This window comes from Gorilla gorilla, chromosome 1 (genome assembly GCF_029281585.2).
Source record: "Gorilla gorilla gorilla isolate KB3781 chromosome 1, NHGRI_mGorGor1-v2.1_pri, whole genome shotgun sequence".
In the NCBI taxonomy this organism is placed as follows: Eukaryota; Metazoa; Chordata; class Mammalia; order Primates; family Hominidae; genus Gorilla; species Gorilla gorilla.
Genome location: NC_073224.2, coordinates 186641300 through 186657835, shown reverse-complemented (window position 1 = coordinate 186657835; position 16536 = coordinate 186641300). Strand labels below are relative to the sequence as shown.

Below are 16536 nucleotides of genomic sequence, written 5' to 3'. Positions count from 1 at the left end.
AAGGAGGTCAAAAGAAGCCCAGGCAATCTTGAATTGAGCACTGCGCATGCACCATGCACTGCTCTTAGTGTGCCTCAGAAGTTAACTCACCTGTCAATCCCACAACCACCTTGAGGGGCGGCTCCATCCTCCAGATGAGGCAGGTGCTCAGAGAGGTGAAGTCATTTGCTTGAGGCCCCACATCTGGGAAGTGGTGAGGTGTGGACTTGACCCCAGTCGGCCTGGTAGGGCCCTACTGTTATCCATGTCATGATAGATCCTCTCCTGGATGAGCTAGGGGCCTGTCCTGGGGACTTGCACATCTACACCTCCCAGCTGGCTTCGCACCAAATGGGCCTGGAAGGGGCTGGGGCAGAATTTAAAAAGCTGCCCCAAGTGACGCAAACCACTGATCTAATCCTCAGTCTCTCAGAGCCCCAGAGCAGGAATACACCCAGGTCACACGGCATGTTGGGGACAAGGTGAGGCTGACAGCCTGGAGGGCAGCCAGCCAGGTAGGTCAGTTAGCCAGCAGCAACAAGGGATCAGGCCTCTGTTGCAGAGGGGAGACATCAGCACAGGATCTTCAAGGGTGGGAGAGACCAAGGGCCAGAGGGGAGGGCAAGGCATGGTGGGGGAGGTGGCAGAGAGAACAGGGGCTCAAGCCACATGGGCTGCCAGACCACTCTGCCCTGGTTTGGTCCAATTCAGTGGTGTAAGAAGAACCGACTGGCTCATGGAACTCGCACACTGAGGGCCAAGGAGGTTTCTGGTACTTTACATAGGCCAGGAATTATTTATTACCCACGTTGTTCAGAGCGGGAGTCTGAGGTTCCATTCAAGGGACTTGCCCCGGGGCCTCCCAACCAGGAAGTGGGAGAGCTGCAGCTGGAAGCCAGGTCTGGCTGCTGCTGGAGAGGCCACGCTGGCCCGATGTACCACTTGGCCCCTACAGTAGGCAGTAGAGGCAGGCTGGGAATGGGGAGGGGAGGGAGACAAAAGAGCGTTGCATAGGCAGCTGATGTAGAGTCTGCTCTCACTGGCTCATAGGTATTAAAAAATCAGCCCCGTCAGAGCTCAGCACAAAAATAAGCAGGCGTAAAAAGCCTCCAGTAGATGTAGGCTCTGCTAATAAACAGTTGTGTGGTTTAGGCCATGTCTCCCATGGGGCCCCATGGGGTTGGATTTCACAGCCCCTGCCCCCATGCTTCCAGCCCTGGGCCTCAGAGAACAGGGCCAGCTCCTTGGAGCACCCCGTACCTGGGGCCCGGCCATAGCAGACTCCCACCATGTGAATCCCTGACTCTTAGGGGAAAACAAAAGAATTCCACAGAATGGGATTGAGAGGGGCTGGAGATGCCCTACTCCCAAGGGGCAGAGACCCCAAGAGGGGCAAGCATCTGCCAAATGGCCACTCGGCAAGGTGGGAGCAGAGGAGGAAGGCTGCTGTTTATAACAAGCAGCCCTCTCCGGGTGGGGCCAGAGCACACGTGGCCTGGGGAGGAGAGGCTGCTGTGGTAGGGGGCAGGCTGGGAAGAAAGATTGCTGGCGCCTCTCCAGCTACAAATCATTCCCCACCACGACGGCCTGGTGGGGAGGCAGGGGAGCTCTGGCTTGGTTTGGGCAGACTTAGCGGGTATGGGAGAAGAGTGTCATCTTGGCCCCATAGCCTCCACGGGTCCAGAATAGTCACCTCCCTCCTGGTAAACACCCCCTCCTCTGAAGCACACACCCCAAGCACATGCACATGTGCCCATGCCCATGGCCGAGAAAGGGCTCTGAGAGTGTAGGGCAGCAGATGGCAGCTCAGGGTCCAGGAAGTGGAGGAGGGAGGGAGGGGAGGAGTGCTGGCTTGAATGTCCCTGGATTCAGGCCACCAGGAAAGCCCACCCTTGGCCTCCAGCTATTCAATCGGGCAGCTTAACCTGGGCCTGATGGGACCTTCCTGCCTCTCATCAGCTGCCAAGTCTCTGATGTTAGCCTGGACCCACTGGGGAACCAAGGCCCCACGTGGCTAACTACCGTGGCAGGCCCAGCTGGCTAACCAGCCCCACTGGGCCACTCAGGAAGCAGCCACCCTGGGGCCCCAGCGCAGATGGGGTGGGATGAGATGGCTCCGACAGTCCCTCCCAGCCCGAGGAGCTGCTGTTCTCTCAGGCAGCCAAGTCCTCCCAACTGGCCAGTTGACCTAAATCTCTCCTGCTGCTATTTTGCCGCTGCCCTCTTGTTGTGTCCTTGGTGGAGGAGGAGGAAAGCTGAGGACGGTTCCTTTTACTCAGCCATTCCCTGTGCAGGAATCACAGGCTCAGGAAGGGAAGGGAAATGCTCATTTTCAGGGCCAGGCTCTGGGCAAAGTACTTTCCTCAGCCCGCACACCTCCGGAATATGGGCTCATTTTCCCGCTTTCGGAAAGTCTCATGAAGCTGGTGGGCCTCACTCCATTTTTCTCCATCACTGCACTGCATCCGGCCCAATTGTGAGTGCAGGAAGAAGGCAGAAGGGAAAGTCACCCAAGGAACCTGGGCCTCAGGGTGGAGCTCTGGAAGTGGAGCTAAGGAGTCCAGCTGCCCTGTTTCCCTGCCCAGAATCCAGCCCACCAAGCCAGCTATACTCCCCGCACTGTCACCAGGTAGTAAGGCACAGATCCCCGCCCTAGGCAAGGACTGGCCAGCTCCAGCCCTGAACCCAGCTCCAGGCACAGGAGTCTGCTCCAAGTGCCGGGGGCAGTGCAGGTGGAATAAGGACCAATGAGTGAAAGGAAAATGAAGTTCAGAGAGGGAGAGCCATTCACCCAAGGTCACACAGCAAGTTAGGGGCATAGATAGAAGAATTAGAACGCTGCGGAGGAGATGCCTTCTACCAATATCCTGAGAAGAATGAAGGAACAGTTTTGTACTCTTCTGCTTTTTTTTTTTTTTTGGTGGGGGTGAAAGCCCTTGGGGCCAGAACACCGTTCGTTGTTCTCTCTCCTGGCTTTGCTTTCTGTGGCCTGGATATGGCTGCTTTGTCCCATGGGACCAGAATGAGGTGGCCCTGTGCTCAGAGAAGAGGGAAGTCCTTCAGCTGCCTGCCTTGCTGGAAAGGAGAGCCGTGGGGCCATAGAGGGAGAGAGTTGTGAGATGGGAAAGATTCTCCCCTCTAGAGAGCAGAACGGCAATGATGAAGATGCACACACTCAGCAGCTCCTTTCCTAAGAACTTATCTTAAAGAAAGGACCAAGCAAATGCACAAGGATGGAGTTCAAGGATGTCCATCCTAGCATTGCACAGAGCAGGGAAAAACACGGAAGCAACCAAACACACATCTATCAACGGGAGAAAATGTCATTAAATTATGGAAGATCCACACAATACAATACTATCTAGCCCTTTAAAACAAGGATGTGAACTACTGTTATTGCCATAGAAAGCCATATGTGAGAACAACCGGCGTAACATGGCCTCCTTTTTGTTAAAAAAAAAATACATACGTTCATGCCCAAGAGCTCACATGCAGAGAAAAATCTCTAGAAGGCTATGCTGCTTACATAGTGGTACTAGCAAGGGTGAGAACTACCTTCGTCCAAGCTGGAGTGCAGTGGTGTGATCTCGGCTCACTGCAACCTTCGTTTCCTGTTCTTTATTAACTGTGTTTTTCATTACAAGTGTAAAGTTACTTTCAGCTAACCAGAAGTTACTTACCCTGGAAAACTAAATAAGTAAAATCAGTTGAAGTGAGTTTTAGCTCCAGAACTACCAATAACTGGGTGAGTCTCTTATCCTCTCTGAGCCTCGTTTTCCTCATCAGGCAATGGGGATCATAATGAACTCCTGCACCGCCTGCCTCCCAGGAGCACGCCTGTGAGGCACCAACTGGAAAAGCCATCCAAGGATTACGGCAGGTTAAGAGGGCTGGAAACTAAGATGCCCTCCAGAGTGGCTGGGATGAAGTCCCCTGTGGTACCTCAAGGCCAGTGACCAGGGGAGGATGGGGACCACATGACCACTCCCGTGGACTCCTAGACTGGCAGACAGCTTTGGGGTGTCTGTCCTGCCACATGCCACGTTCCAAGGGGCAGGCGTGTAGAGGCCATGAGGGGTCATGGGAACTGTGTGCACCACACAAGCCCCACAGCCCTGGGCTCGCTGGGTGACTCTCAGTTTCCCGAGGACACTCCATGGCGCCTGAGAGCATGCCACATTCTATGGCCCCAAAGCAGCTAGGCCCGGCTCTCCCATTGTGGGTACCTAGGCTGGGCCCCACCAGAGACAAAGAGGTCAGAGCGGGTGCAGTCAGTGAGGGACTCGGTCAAGACTGAGCAGGATTCCCCCGAAGGCCCTCAGCCCCTCCCCTGCCACTCCGGCTGCAGGGTGATTACTGGAGTCTATGACATATGGCAGTTTGTGAGAGGAGCTGGGGTGAGCAGGGCTGATAATTAAAACCGCTGCCGGGGGACCCAGCTCATGCTGGAGGGCGCCCAAGGGGCTGGGCTGCTCAGGAGGGAGTTGGCACACCCACTAGCAGGTGCTGGCAAAGAGGGACACCTGGAAAGGAAGAGAGGCCCCAGCACAGCCTGCAAGCCACACTTTACTGTCATCGTGACTGGGATGTGTGAATGCATATCTCCTTTCAGCTGCCTCAGACCTGCAGCCAGACAGGCATGGCCCAATCCTGCCACTGACCAGCGGGGCCACCCGGGGCAAGTGACTTCATCTCTCAGAGTCTTGGCTCTCTCCTCTGTGAAATGCAGTCATGATACCTCAAGGCACTGGCTGAAGGAGGTCTTGCATGAGAAAGCCCCTCACTAGCTCGCTCCCTAACTCTTCTTAGTGTTAACGTGAGTATTTTAGATGACTTCTTGGCAATCCAGAGATGGGCAAGCAGGGCCCAGTGGGGCCAGTGGTGCACCTGAGGTCCCCAGTCAGGAGCCCAAAGCCCTTCGGTACTGCAAAAGGCTTGTGTCCACCCCTCAGCCTGAGAGCACCCTGTTCCCAGATCCAGCAGGGAACAAAGAGGGTGGGGGTGGGAGGGGGAAGCACATACAGTTCTGACTCCAGTCCCGCCCAGAATTGAGGACACCTGAGTTCTGAGAATGGGGCCCTACTGACGATGGAGCCAATTCGACCATCAGGGCCTTAGTTTCACCTTTCTAAGCCTGGGTGCGAGGAGGCAGCCAGGCCCTGTGTTACTACAGAGAGTAAAAGAGATGACCCTGGGCTGACACTCCCTGAGGTCATCTGCATCACTATCATCAGGTCCTCAGTTTCCCCTTCCATACAGTCAGAAGAAGAATCAGCATCTAACAGGCAAAGGCTGAGAGAAGCCTATGGAAACTGGAATGTCATCCCCATGGGAGCTGGAAAAGGGAGGCCTATGTGAGGGCTCTGCGGGGTCTCCAGAGAACAGGGTCCCTCCCCAGTCCCACTCCCCAGGTCAGAAACTGGTAGCTCAGGGAGGCACTGCTGAGTCCTGCAGCTGCTCCCTACTTCCTCCCATACCCTCCAAGCACCAGCCTCTGACCCCACCAGGGTAGACAGCGCTCAGCGGGGAACGGCTTAAGAAGAGTCTGGGCTCCAGACCAGACAGACCTGGGTCAGATCCTGGCTCCACCACTTAATGGTCATGACATTGGCCAAGTTCCGTCTCCTTTCTGAGCCTCAGTTTCATCATCTTCGAAATGAGAATGAAAAACTGGCCCTCCCAGGGTTGTGAGTAGTGAAGCTAAAGGATGTGAATTGTCCAACGTGGTCCCAGGCATGGGATATAGGCAGCCAACAGCTGTTATTAGCTACCCCTTGAGGAAATGACTTTGGAATTCCTACTGCCCAGCACAAGGCTGGCGGAGCGCACAATGTTGAGAAGGATCTGCAACTGCGGGAAGAACAAGGACACGTTGTGGGAGCTCAGGGCCTGAGGGGCTGGAGGACAGGGGTCTAGAAAGGCATCTCTGGAGGAAGTGGCATCCCTGCCAGGCCTTCAGAGCCTGGGTGATCTGGATGTGTGGGCATTTTGGGGGCAGGTGCTACCAATGTTACTTAGGCCTGGGGCTGCAAGGCCTGGCTCCACAACCCTAAGGACACAACCCCACACCCTCCCACAGACCCCAGTGCTGGCCCCCTGGGACAGCATGGGCCTGGGAGTAGACCACTAACCTGGCGCTGGGAGAGCATGCATGCATTTACTTCCCTCGAGGGGGTGCCTGTTCCATCCGCCCTCTGGGCTCTCGCTCCTTACTGCCCCCTGGGGGTCTCTCTCTCTCTGGCTTCACCTGCTACCAGCATTTCCCCAAGGAGGAAAGCTGTCAAGTCGGCCACCAGCAGACAATTGGGGAGGAAGAAGCCAACCATCCCTGAGGCCCAAGGGACTCACACAGGGGAATGCTGACCTGGGAGGGCCCAAGGGAAAGTCTTCAGCAAACACTCCCAAGGCCTGCTAGGGCCTGCTGGGCAGTGCCATGGGGGATGCAGGCCCTCCTCTCCTCCCCAGGCACAGCCAAGAGGAAAGGAGCAGACAGGACAGAAGCCAGCCTCTAGGACCAGCACACAGCCAGAGGGAAGCCATCCGCTGCCCCTCCTAGGGCCCTAGGCCTGTTTGACTCATTTCTTCCCCCAGCTCCTTTCCAAGCAGCTTTCTGTCACCTCTACGGTGGCTGGGCAACTCCCTGGCTGAGGCGAGCACCAGCTGCAGGAACCTCGACATCTGGCTAAGCAGACAGGAGGAGGGGAAGCAGGGGGTCCGGGGTGGCCTGCAAAGACCAGACGTCAGGTACCTAGAGACCTCAGTGAAACCCCTCCCACCAAGAACAACCTCACCCACTGCCATTCACTGAACACCTCCTGCTTACCAGGCACGTGACCTCATTTAATCCTCACATTTGATCTCCGAAAAGGAGGGCCTAGTATCATCCTCACAGCCATTCATCCAGGAGGCGACAGCTGGGATGTAAAAACCAGGTGTGTCTGAGTTGTGACTTTGACGTGGGTCTCTAAGTATCTCAAATCCTGTATCTCAGCCTGGAGGCAATGGGGTGTCAGGTAAGGCTTCCTAGAGGAGGTGACACCTGCACCGGATCTCCTAGGATGATAAAATGAATCCAGCCAGTGAGGGAGCAGGGTGTCCAGCAGGAGGAATAGCACACACAAAGGCCTGGAGGTGAGAAGCAGCAGGAAGGTGAGAGTGTGACAGAAGCTAATTTGGTGTCACAGGCTCACAGGAAGAGGCGGGAAGGGGTTGCAGGGAAGTGGGTAACAGGAGCAGGTCACAGAGGGCCAAATACAGAGGAGTCTACACTGACTTTATCCTCTGGATAGTTGGGAGCTCCAGGAGGACTCTGGATGGTGGAGTTGCCTGGTCAGATGAAGACGGGGAGGTTCAGAAAGGAGCCGCACTGTCGTCAGATGGCTCCATCCACGAAGGAGATGAGGCTGGGTCCAGTGTCAGGAGCACACGTCCAGGCCGCACACTGAGGGCCAGATGCGGGCTACAGCACAGGCCGGGAGCTGTGGCCGAGCTTTAATTATTTATGAGGCTGTTTCCCAGCAAGCCTCAGCACTGCTGCAGCCTGGCCTTGCCCAGCTAATGAACTCTCAGCCATGGGAGACCTCCCTGTGGCCACTCTTTATTAAACCTGGGATGGAGGGGTGATGGGTGCTGGGATAACAAAAGAGTCCAAAGAAGCCTGAACAAAGTCGACATCAGTGAGCACAAAACTGGTCCACCTGTCCACCCAGCCTTTCCGTGAGAAACACAGAACTTCCTAGAGGAGGAAGCGAGGTGGAGTAGCCTTAAGATGTCATCTCAAGACAGGGAAATGAAGGCCTGGGAAGGACCTACCTAAGGTCACCAGCCAGTACTTGAGACAGTACAAGTTCCATAGCTGGTCACCCACATTCACACCCCAGCAGTTCTACACCCTTGGGCCAGTTACGTAACCCGTCTGTGCCTCGATGAGATAGGACTAATTCAGGTACTTCATAGTGTTGCCCCATTTTATAGAATAGAGGAACGAGGGGCGATGTGTGGACAATCTCAGCACGATGCCCGGTCCACAGCAAGTGCCCAGACAGCGTTCATCGGCGCTATGGTTACTGTTGTGACTCTGGAAGTAAAGGCCAGGCCAGAGACCGGAATCTCTGCCTCTGCCCCCAGACACTAGGGAGCAACAGGAAACTGAGGCCCAAGGGCCAGCTGGCCTACGTGACCCAGGCCCACAGCCAGGAATCCCACCCGACTTCCCCTGGCTGGGCTTCCTTGGGCCTGGCTCTCTGGCTTCCAGCTCCTTCCTCCACTTTGAAGGTTCTTTGAGCTGGGAACTAAAGCCCCAGGAGCTTTTCCCTCTTCCATCCCGCAAGCTCCAGCTGTGTCTCCAAAGAGCCAAGTCCCAGCCACTGTGGCTGAGGCTCGGGACTTAGAAGGCCTCAGTTTGAGTTCCAGCTCTAACCCTGAGGAGCTCTGTGACTTTGGGGGAGTCACTTCACCTCTCCAAGCCTATGTCCTCTATAATATAGGAACAATACCACCTGTTTTTAAATGGTAAACTCTGGGGGAATGCTATTAGTTACCATCTTTCAAGGCCTAGTTCAGCAGTCTCCTCCTCCAGGAAGCCTTCCTTGGCTTCCTTAAAAGTTCCCTCCTTCCAGCCTCGTGGTATTCAGGGGCTGCATTCTGGCCCCTTTGGGAACTTGGACTCCTTTTGCCTCACACAGACTCTATCTACAAATTCCACCCCCCATTTTGCAGGCCCAGAGATGTACAAAGGTGGGGCAGCTCAAGCCCTCTTGCAGGGTGGTGTGCCAAAGAGGGTGGTCAGGGGTAAGGCACGGAGACTGCTCAGGGAGGAGCAGATTTTGTCATCCCAGCACCTATCACCCCTCCATCCCAGGTTTAATAAAGAGCTCCTCAGGGACGAGCCAACAGCTCTCTCTCCTGCAGGGAGAACAGTTCAAAGAAATTCAGTCTGGGCAGGTGGCCTAGAATGTGGGAAGGGCTGAGGAAAGAACATTTTCCAGCACCTGGCCCCAACACAGCCACGTAAGCCCCACTCCGTTTCTTCAGTTTCCCTTTATGGCTACCAGGAGTCCGTTTCTAAAGGCCGTGGAGGTGGGAACACTCATCCATCCGTTCCCTTCTTGCCAGCCCTGTGTGTCTATGTGCACAGCCAGCGTTGGAGGGACAGCTGCCCCTGTTTGGCAGATGAGGAAACAAGCTCAGAAAAGCCAAGCCATGTGTGATTACTACTTGGTACTATCAGCAGCGCCACCACCCTTTCCACTCCAAGCTTGACGTCATTCACTTTTGTTTAATAACTCCCTGCCTATGACTCTACCCCATGCATCTCAGAGCCACGCAGGAGCCCAGCTTGGCCATTGGAGCTCTCTTGGCCCACCTGAGCATCACTCAGCACCCAGCTACTTTACTCCTCCATCTTGTCCAAAGCCTCACATGGAGCTGAAACGCACCAGGCCTAACATTTAAAGCCCGTCTTTCCAGCTCCTAGATCACACTCCTGGTGCTTTCCGCACCACACTCCCCACCTCAGCAGACAGTGCCCTGAACTCGAGGCAGGCAGAGATCCTGACCAAGTTCTGTCATCCTGAGCTGTGTGACCTTGCATAAGTCACTCAACTTCTCTGAGGAGGCATCCTTATCTAGAAAGTAGAATGACAAGAAAATCTCTGCTTTTCACAGCCATCCTCACAAGGACAGTTGTTATAAAGAGCCAGGGAGATAAGGCATAACCAGCCCAGAAACGCAGTTTCTATTCCTTGCCTCGTCCTCAGTACTCCCACTCTAAGGAGACCACAGAACAACTCCCAGTGAGGAAACTCACTGCAATATTTTACCAAGGCACAGCCATTTTCATAACCTCAACAGCACTGGGAAATGATCCAGGGTCATGATTAGACTAAGAACTCTAGAGTCAGATGCTTAAGTTCAGGCTCCTACTTAATGACTCAGTAGCTGCTAAGCAGGTAACTTAACAGTTCAGTGCCTCAGTTTTTGTTGGTTTGTTTGTTTTGTTTTTTAATCTCTAAAATAGTACTGTTATGAAGATTAAAGGAGTTTATACAAGATAAGTACTTACTGCAGTGCTTGGCACAGTTAATGGTCAGCACACATTAGTCTCATTACTTCCAATTTCGCTTCTAGAACTGGTCCTCAAAACAGTCCAATGATGTTGCTGGGGCAGGAATTATGTGAACCCAAGTGGTCAGGTGAGGAAACTGAGGCAGGAGGGAAAGATGTGCTAGAGACATAGACTCAGTCAGTCTAGTTCTGCCACGCACAAGACACAAAGCCAACTTTGGGTTAGGTCTGAAAGTGAACGGGAGGGTGACTGGCAAACACAGTAAAAAACCAAAACGATTCAACAGAGAGGGTGCCTGTCCAAGTGTCCCGTGACCCTTCCTGTGCAGTGTGGGGCTGTGGGCCTGTCCACCTGTCGCCCTCCTCCCTCAGACCCTGTCAGTGCTCCCTGGCTGGCAGGGCTGGCCTGTCTTGGAGGGCGCCCCAGCGCCTGGCACACAGCAGATGCTCCCGAATGATGAATGAATGACTGCCTGGGTCTATGTCTCTAGGAGAGCCCTGTTTTTCTGTTCCCGGAACTACATTTCTTCCATCGTGGCAACTGCCTGCTAACTAGCTCCCGGTCCCGCAGACACTCTGAACCCCTGTGCACTCTGAGAAGAAACTTCAAAATCAGTCGCGCACGCCCAGCAAAGGCAGCCGGCAGCCGTTTCACGCGTGGCCTCGGGCTTCTCCGGCCCCTTCCAGGAAACAAACTCTTCCTCCTGGTACCCTCCTTCCTGGTGTGCCACATGACTCAGAGCCGGGCAGGGCTAGCAGGAAAGCGCGGTCTGCTAACCAGGGTGGCTCAAAAAGGTCTTCACTGTGACTCGGCAGAAAAGCGGCGCCCGAGCCCCGCCTGCATCTACCACCCTAAGGATATGCGCGGGGGTGTGGCCGGGGCGGGGCCGGGGCAGGGCAGGGCGGTGCCCCCGCGTCCAGGGAACCCGAATACTACACATCCGTCTGCTCCGCGATTGGCCGCTCCGGCCACGGGGGCCTATGGGGTGGTCCTCGCCCAGCCAATCAGGGGCCCTGGGGAGCCCATTCATTCACAAAAACTGAGCAGGAAAAGGAGCGCAGTGCGGCCCGGAGCTGCGTGGAACTTTGAAATACGCGCGCGTCCCGCGGGGCCGAGGCAAGAGTCCGAGAGGGCCGTGTTTCGGGAAGCTAGACCTTTGCAGGGACTGCCGCGTCCCCGCCCACAGCTCCGGTTCAGTCTCCCCAGCATGGTGCGCCTTCCTCCTCCGGCACACTGCCCGGGGCTCCGCCCCGGCCCCACCAGGACACGCCAGCTTTCCTGCCCGCTCCGGGTCGCTAAGAGCCACCCGGCCCCGAGGGAGGCGGTGCCCAGGCGGTTTCCCGGTCGCAGGCTCCGGCGGCAAGTCCCGCGCAGGTGGCAGCGCCGCGGCTGCAGCCACGTGCGCGCCAAGCATGGTGCCCCCCACCGTTCCTTTTCTCTCCCCGGGTCTGAGCTCCCTGGCCCGCCACTCACGGCAGTCGTCCTCGTCGCTGTGGTCTAAGCAGTCATCGTCCTCGTCGCATCTCCACACAGAGGGGATGCAGCGCTCGTTCCGGCACTGGAATTGGTCCTTTTCGCACTCCTTGGCCGGCCCTGCGAGGGGGAGGGAGCGTGAGCTGGATCAGCGGACTCGGCCCCGCTCCCCACCATGCAGTCCGGGCCACCCGGAAAGGCCCGCTGGGGAGGAGGAAAGGGGGCAATTATGGAGACCCCGGGGGCTTCAGGCACACTCCATCCAAAGGGAGGGCACGATGGCAGGGGTTCCGTGGATGTCGGGCCGCTCGGTGGCACGGCGAGACCAGGCACCTACTTAAAGTGTCACACGACCTGGGTATACCCTCCATTCAGACGCACTCACCCGCACACGCGACCCATAGTCAGAGATCTGCGCAGATACAGCCCATAGGGAGCCCCCGCGCCCGCGCGCCAGGAGCAGTGGGAGCCGCAGGCACATCACCCTGGCAGGCAGCCCCCTCTCTCTCCGCCGCGCGCAGGGGTCTGCGGAAACGCATTGTCAAGCGGAGAAGCCGCCCGGCTCTGCTCATTACCGCCGCGGAGCGCGCGTGTCAAATAAACCCCAACGGCGAGAATCACACAGCTCATCCGGAACCATGAATGGCCGCCCCTCCGGCAAAGTTCCCCGCTGGCCAAGCCCCCCTGCACCCCTCCCCCAAGAGCCGCTGCCCAGAGGGCAGAGCCCTCAACACCGAGGCCCGCGGGGGCGGGGGGCCGAGGGCAAATTCAGGAATAGCCGCTTCGCGTGGAGCCTGTCCGCCCGGGCGCCCCCGATAGCCCCGGGTTCTGGACCCCCCACCTCCTCCGGCCTCCCGGCCGCGCTTTGTTGGTGGCTAGGGCGGAGCAGAGCCGAGTCAGAGACCGGCCGCACGCACCTTGGCCGCCGAGCAGCGGATCAGCCGCTGCCGCCGCAAGATGCTGGAGCCGCAGCAGCAGCAGCAGCAGCGCCAGCGGCCGGAGAGGGCCCGGCTCGGGGCGGCCCATGGCGGGCCCGGGGCTCCGGCCGCCGCTCCCCGCGCCGCCGCCGCCGCGTCTCAGCCCTCCGAGTCCTTGCCGCGGCGCCGGGGTTGCCGCTGCCCCCGCCGCCGCCGCCGCCGCCGCTGCCGCCCGCCCCGGCTCCTCGGCTGCATTTCAAGCAGGTTCGGTGACGCTCGGCGGCGGGGCGGGCTCAGGCTGGGCGCGCGGCCCCGGCCCTGGGCGGCCGCCGCCAGCGCGCGCGCTCCCTCCCGCTGCCGCCTCCGCCCCACGCTCCCCCGGCCGCCGCCTCCTCGCCCTCCTCCCCCCTGTCTTTCGTCCACTCTTCTCTCAGCGGGCGTTCCACGGCCCTGCTCTGGGCTCGCCTGAGTGCTGGGCTCTGCAGACGCAGGGATGGGCCAGACGAGCCCCTCACTACGGAGGTAGCAGGTCCAGAGGAAGCAGCAGAGGCTTCCTGGAGGAGGTGACAGGCGGATCAGAGGCTGAGGGATGTCTAGGAGTGAGCCTGGGCGGGAGGGGAAATGATGTTCCAGGACGAACAGGCCTGTGCAGTGTGCGCGTGGGGCGGGGGAGGGAGGGATGGGGGTGAGATCCCAAGATGTGGATGAACAGGGAGAAGCTGGGGGCGCAGGGCTGGACCCCTGCACCTGTCATGGGCTCCGGCTGGGATATTATAAATCCCTGTGGCTGGTTTGGTTTCCGTGCCATGTGCATCTGTGCATGTTGCACGCTCATGTGATCATGGGGACGTGAGGCAGGTGGATTGGGCCTGGTGCACAGACTATTCATCGTCGTTAAGTACGCTCCAGGCCCCTAGTCAGAGGGGCAACCAGGGGGGCCCGCAGGGAAGACAAGGAATCCTCGCTGTGATGGAGAAAGGCGAGGTCTGTGGGGCGGGCCGGGAGGGGGGGAAGGGGAGGGCACGGAAGGGATGCCATCCCTGCCCTGGGGTCCGCGCACCTAGGCCCGCGCTGTCCGCCCCTGCTGTCTTCTGCAGGAAGGAGAAGGCACCTCTTCCTCTGGAGGGCTGCAGCCCGCCTCACCCACACTGGGGAGAATGGGTGCGGAGAGCAGAGCTGGGATTCGATTTCAGCCTCAGACTTGTGAGCCGGGTCCAACCCACACAACTTTCTTTAGAGAATGAGATTCCAGGGCATTGGCCACTCAAAACAACCGGCCTGCAGGTGCCAAGAGCCAGTGTTAGGTCCACCCTCCCTCCCCTCTTGCCCCTTCACCTCCCTCGCGGATGGGCAGGTGCTGTTAGCCCTTGGCCTGGAAACCACCCTGTCTCCTCAGCAGCCTCCTGAGCCGTAGTCCCCCAAAGGGCAGCCCAGCGGCAATATCTGTGGCCACCCCACCAGAAAGGGACTTAGATCCCCAGAGAGCCCGACACGGTGCTCCTGCCATCATCACCCCTCCTGTCCCTTGTTCATTCAGTCATTCAGCAAGCATTTCAGGCCCTGTTCTGTGCCAACCCTGTGCTGGGCCTGCGGGTGCCAAGGTGAATCAGGCATGGTGCCAGCCCCAGAGAGGTCCCTGACCTGTGGGGAGACAGACCATTAGCACACAGACAACGAAATGCAGGCGTACTTTCACCTATATGTGCCAAACGCCCTTCAAGGCTCAAGGATACAGTGGAAACAGATAAGGTTCCTCCCTGCTCTCCTGCAGTTATGTCTCAGTTGGAAGAGATACACACAAAATCAGGAAAACAAAAGATTATTTCAGGTCATCATAACTTCTATGGAAAAAACAAAACAGACCCAGGTGAGAGCGATGGGGGTAACTGTAGAGGTGATCAGGCAAGGCCTCACAGAGGAGGTGACATTTCACTGAATGGCAAGATGGATCCTGACCCATGAAGATCAGGCGGAAGGGCATTCTTGGCAAAGGGAATGGCAATGCAGAGGCCTCAAGGTGGGTCGGGGCCTGATGACAGGGAAGGAGTGGGTGCCTCAGGTGAGGCTGGAGGGAGTTGGCAAGGCCCTGATCACCAGGGCTTTGTAGGCCACAGCTGGGAGTTTGGATTCTGTGTCAAGCACAATGGTGCCTGGGACTGTGGGATAAAGATAGGAGCCCGTCTTGCTGCCCAAACTGACCTATCCAACTCAGTACCTCCTCCTCCTCCACTCTGTGGTCTTAGGAAAGTCAATCCTATCTCCCAGTCTCGCTTTCTCATCTGGGAAATGGAAGAGATAAGGAATTTCTGAGGTTCATTCCAACTGTAAGATTAGTATATGGGCGGAAGTCTAGAGGCAGCTGATGAAGAAAAGAAAAGAAAGGAAAAGAGGCCGGGCGTGGTGGCTCGCACCTGTAATCCCAGCACTTTGGGAGGCCGAGGCGGGCGGATCATGAGGTCAGGAGATTGAGACCATCCTGGCTAACACGGTGAAACCCTGTCTCTACTAAAATACAAAAAATTAGCCGGGCATGGTGTCGGGCACCTGTAGTCCCAGCTACTCGGGAAGCTGAGGCAAGAGAATGGCGTGAACCCAGGAGGCGGAGGTTGCAGTGAGCCAAGATCGCGCCACTGCACTCCAGCCTGGGCCACAGGACCAGACTCTGTCTCAAAAAAAAAAGAAAGAAAGAAAAAGAAAGGAAGGAAGGAAGGAAGGAAGAAAGGAAGGAAGGAAGGAAGGAAGGAAGGAAAAAAGAGAGAGATGGAGAGCATGGGCCTGTGGGTGAGACTGCCTGGGTCTGAGTCTGTTCCTTCCCTTTCTAGTTATGTGAACTTGGGCAACTCAATCTCTGTGGCTCTAAATGTGAAAAATGAGAAAGCTGACAGTACTCACCTCACAGCATTGTGGTGAGGATATGAGATGAGATTGTGTATGCACAGCATACAGTATAGAGTAGCTGCATGAGAAATGTTAGTTATTGTTACTATTATTCAAACATAATTCCCTGTTCACAAAACCCTGATGGCTTTCCAATACCCAGAATCAAGACTGAGCCCAGGCATCCCCCGACCTCCCCAAGGGAGAAGGATGCCAGTTGCCAAAGTGGGCAAATCCTTGTCTCTCAACAGCCCCCTCAGCAGAGGTCCTTCTGGCTCCTCTCAGCCTCCACCCACTTTGGGCCACTTCCCCGGGTTCCTGCAGTCCCTGGGCTTCCCTTTGTCACAGCCCTGACCACCCTGTGTTGCCACAGTCTGCTTATGCAACTGTCTCCCTCGTCACTCTGTGAGCTGCTGGAGGACAGGAGCCCGCTCTCCTGCATTCCTGGATTCTTGGCACAGGGCACATTTGACCAATGCTTGTTTCTGCCTTTATTGAAGGATTTGTACCCCTAGGAGGACTATGTCTTCCTCATCTTTGTCTTCAGAGGATAAATACAAGGCCTGACACATAACAAGCATTAGGTAAGTTATATTTACTTGAAAAAGTTAAAAGAAAACCACATAAAATAACAACAATAGCCAATATTTATTGTATACTTGCTGGGGGTCAGGCACCATTCTAAATGTTTTAAATTCTTTTTCCTCTTTGATCCTTACGACATCTCCATCAGGCAGGTTTTGTGTTTATCCCATTTTACAGATGAGTAAACTAAGCAGCAGAGAGGTCACACAGCTAGTAAGTGACTGAGCCAGCATGCGAACCCAGAGGGTGGAAGTGGGAATTTTTCAGGGCACATAAACTGGTTAATTTCTGTGAGGGGCAAAGGGAGAAAGCTCAGTCCTTGAAACACACAAGACACCAAATGGACACTGAGGTCCTGGTAAAGCTTCTGCCACCCAGGTGACTTTGGTTCTCCCCTACCCTGCCTCTCCATCCTGGGCTGACTCAAGCTTACAGACCCTGCCTACCCTGAGTTGCCAAAGAAAACTCCGAAACCCAACCCGAAATGTAATGAATTCCCCATGAGACAGATGTAGGTGATATTTCACCTGCTGTCAATATGGCACCCTGCCACTCCCAAGTCCCATGTTGGTCTCCAGAGCCATGGGAGCCCCAGCAGCCTACTCTTTCACACTGCCCCCCAGGAACTGGAGCTTCAGA

General features: G+C 56.5%; 1 protein-coding gene across 24 annotated transcripts in view; it reads right to left on the bottom strand.

Annotated features, from left to right (window-relative positions):
- LRP8 (LDL receptor related protein 8) overlaps nucleotides 1-12736 on the bottom strand; it is an 80702-nt gene extending 67966 nt beyond the window's left edge. For 5 of the 24 annotated variants that reach the window (XM_031011259.3, XM_055349292.2, XM_055349312.2 and 2 more), the window contains exons 1-2: nucleotides 12436-12733; nucleotides 11519-11638 (exon numbers count right to left, since the gene is read on the bottom strand). In XM_031011259.3, the coding sequence (XP_030867119.2) occupies nucleotides 11519-11638; nucleotides 12436-12544 (229 nt within the window). In that variant the 5' untranslated portion in view covers nucleotides 12545-12733. Of the gene's footprint in view, nucleotides 1-11518; nucleotides 11639-12435 lie in introns of all 24 variants that reach the window. The other 19 variants (XM_055349280.2, XM_019018793.4, XM_019018799.4 and 16 more) reach the window with 7 other exon arrangements.
- Between the last annotated feature and the right edge of the window lie 3800 nt (nucleotides 12737-16536).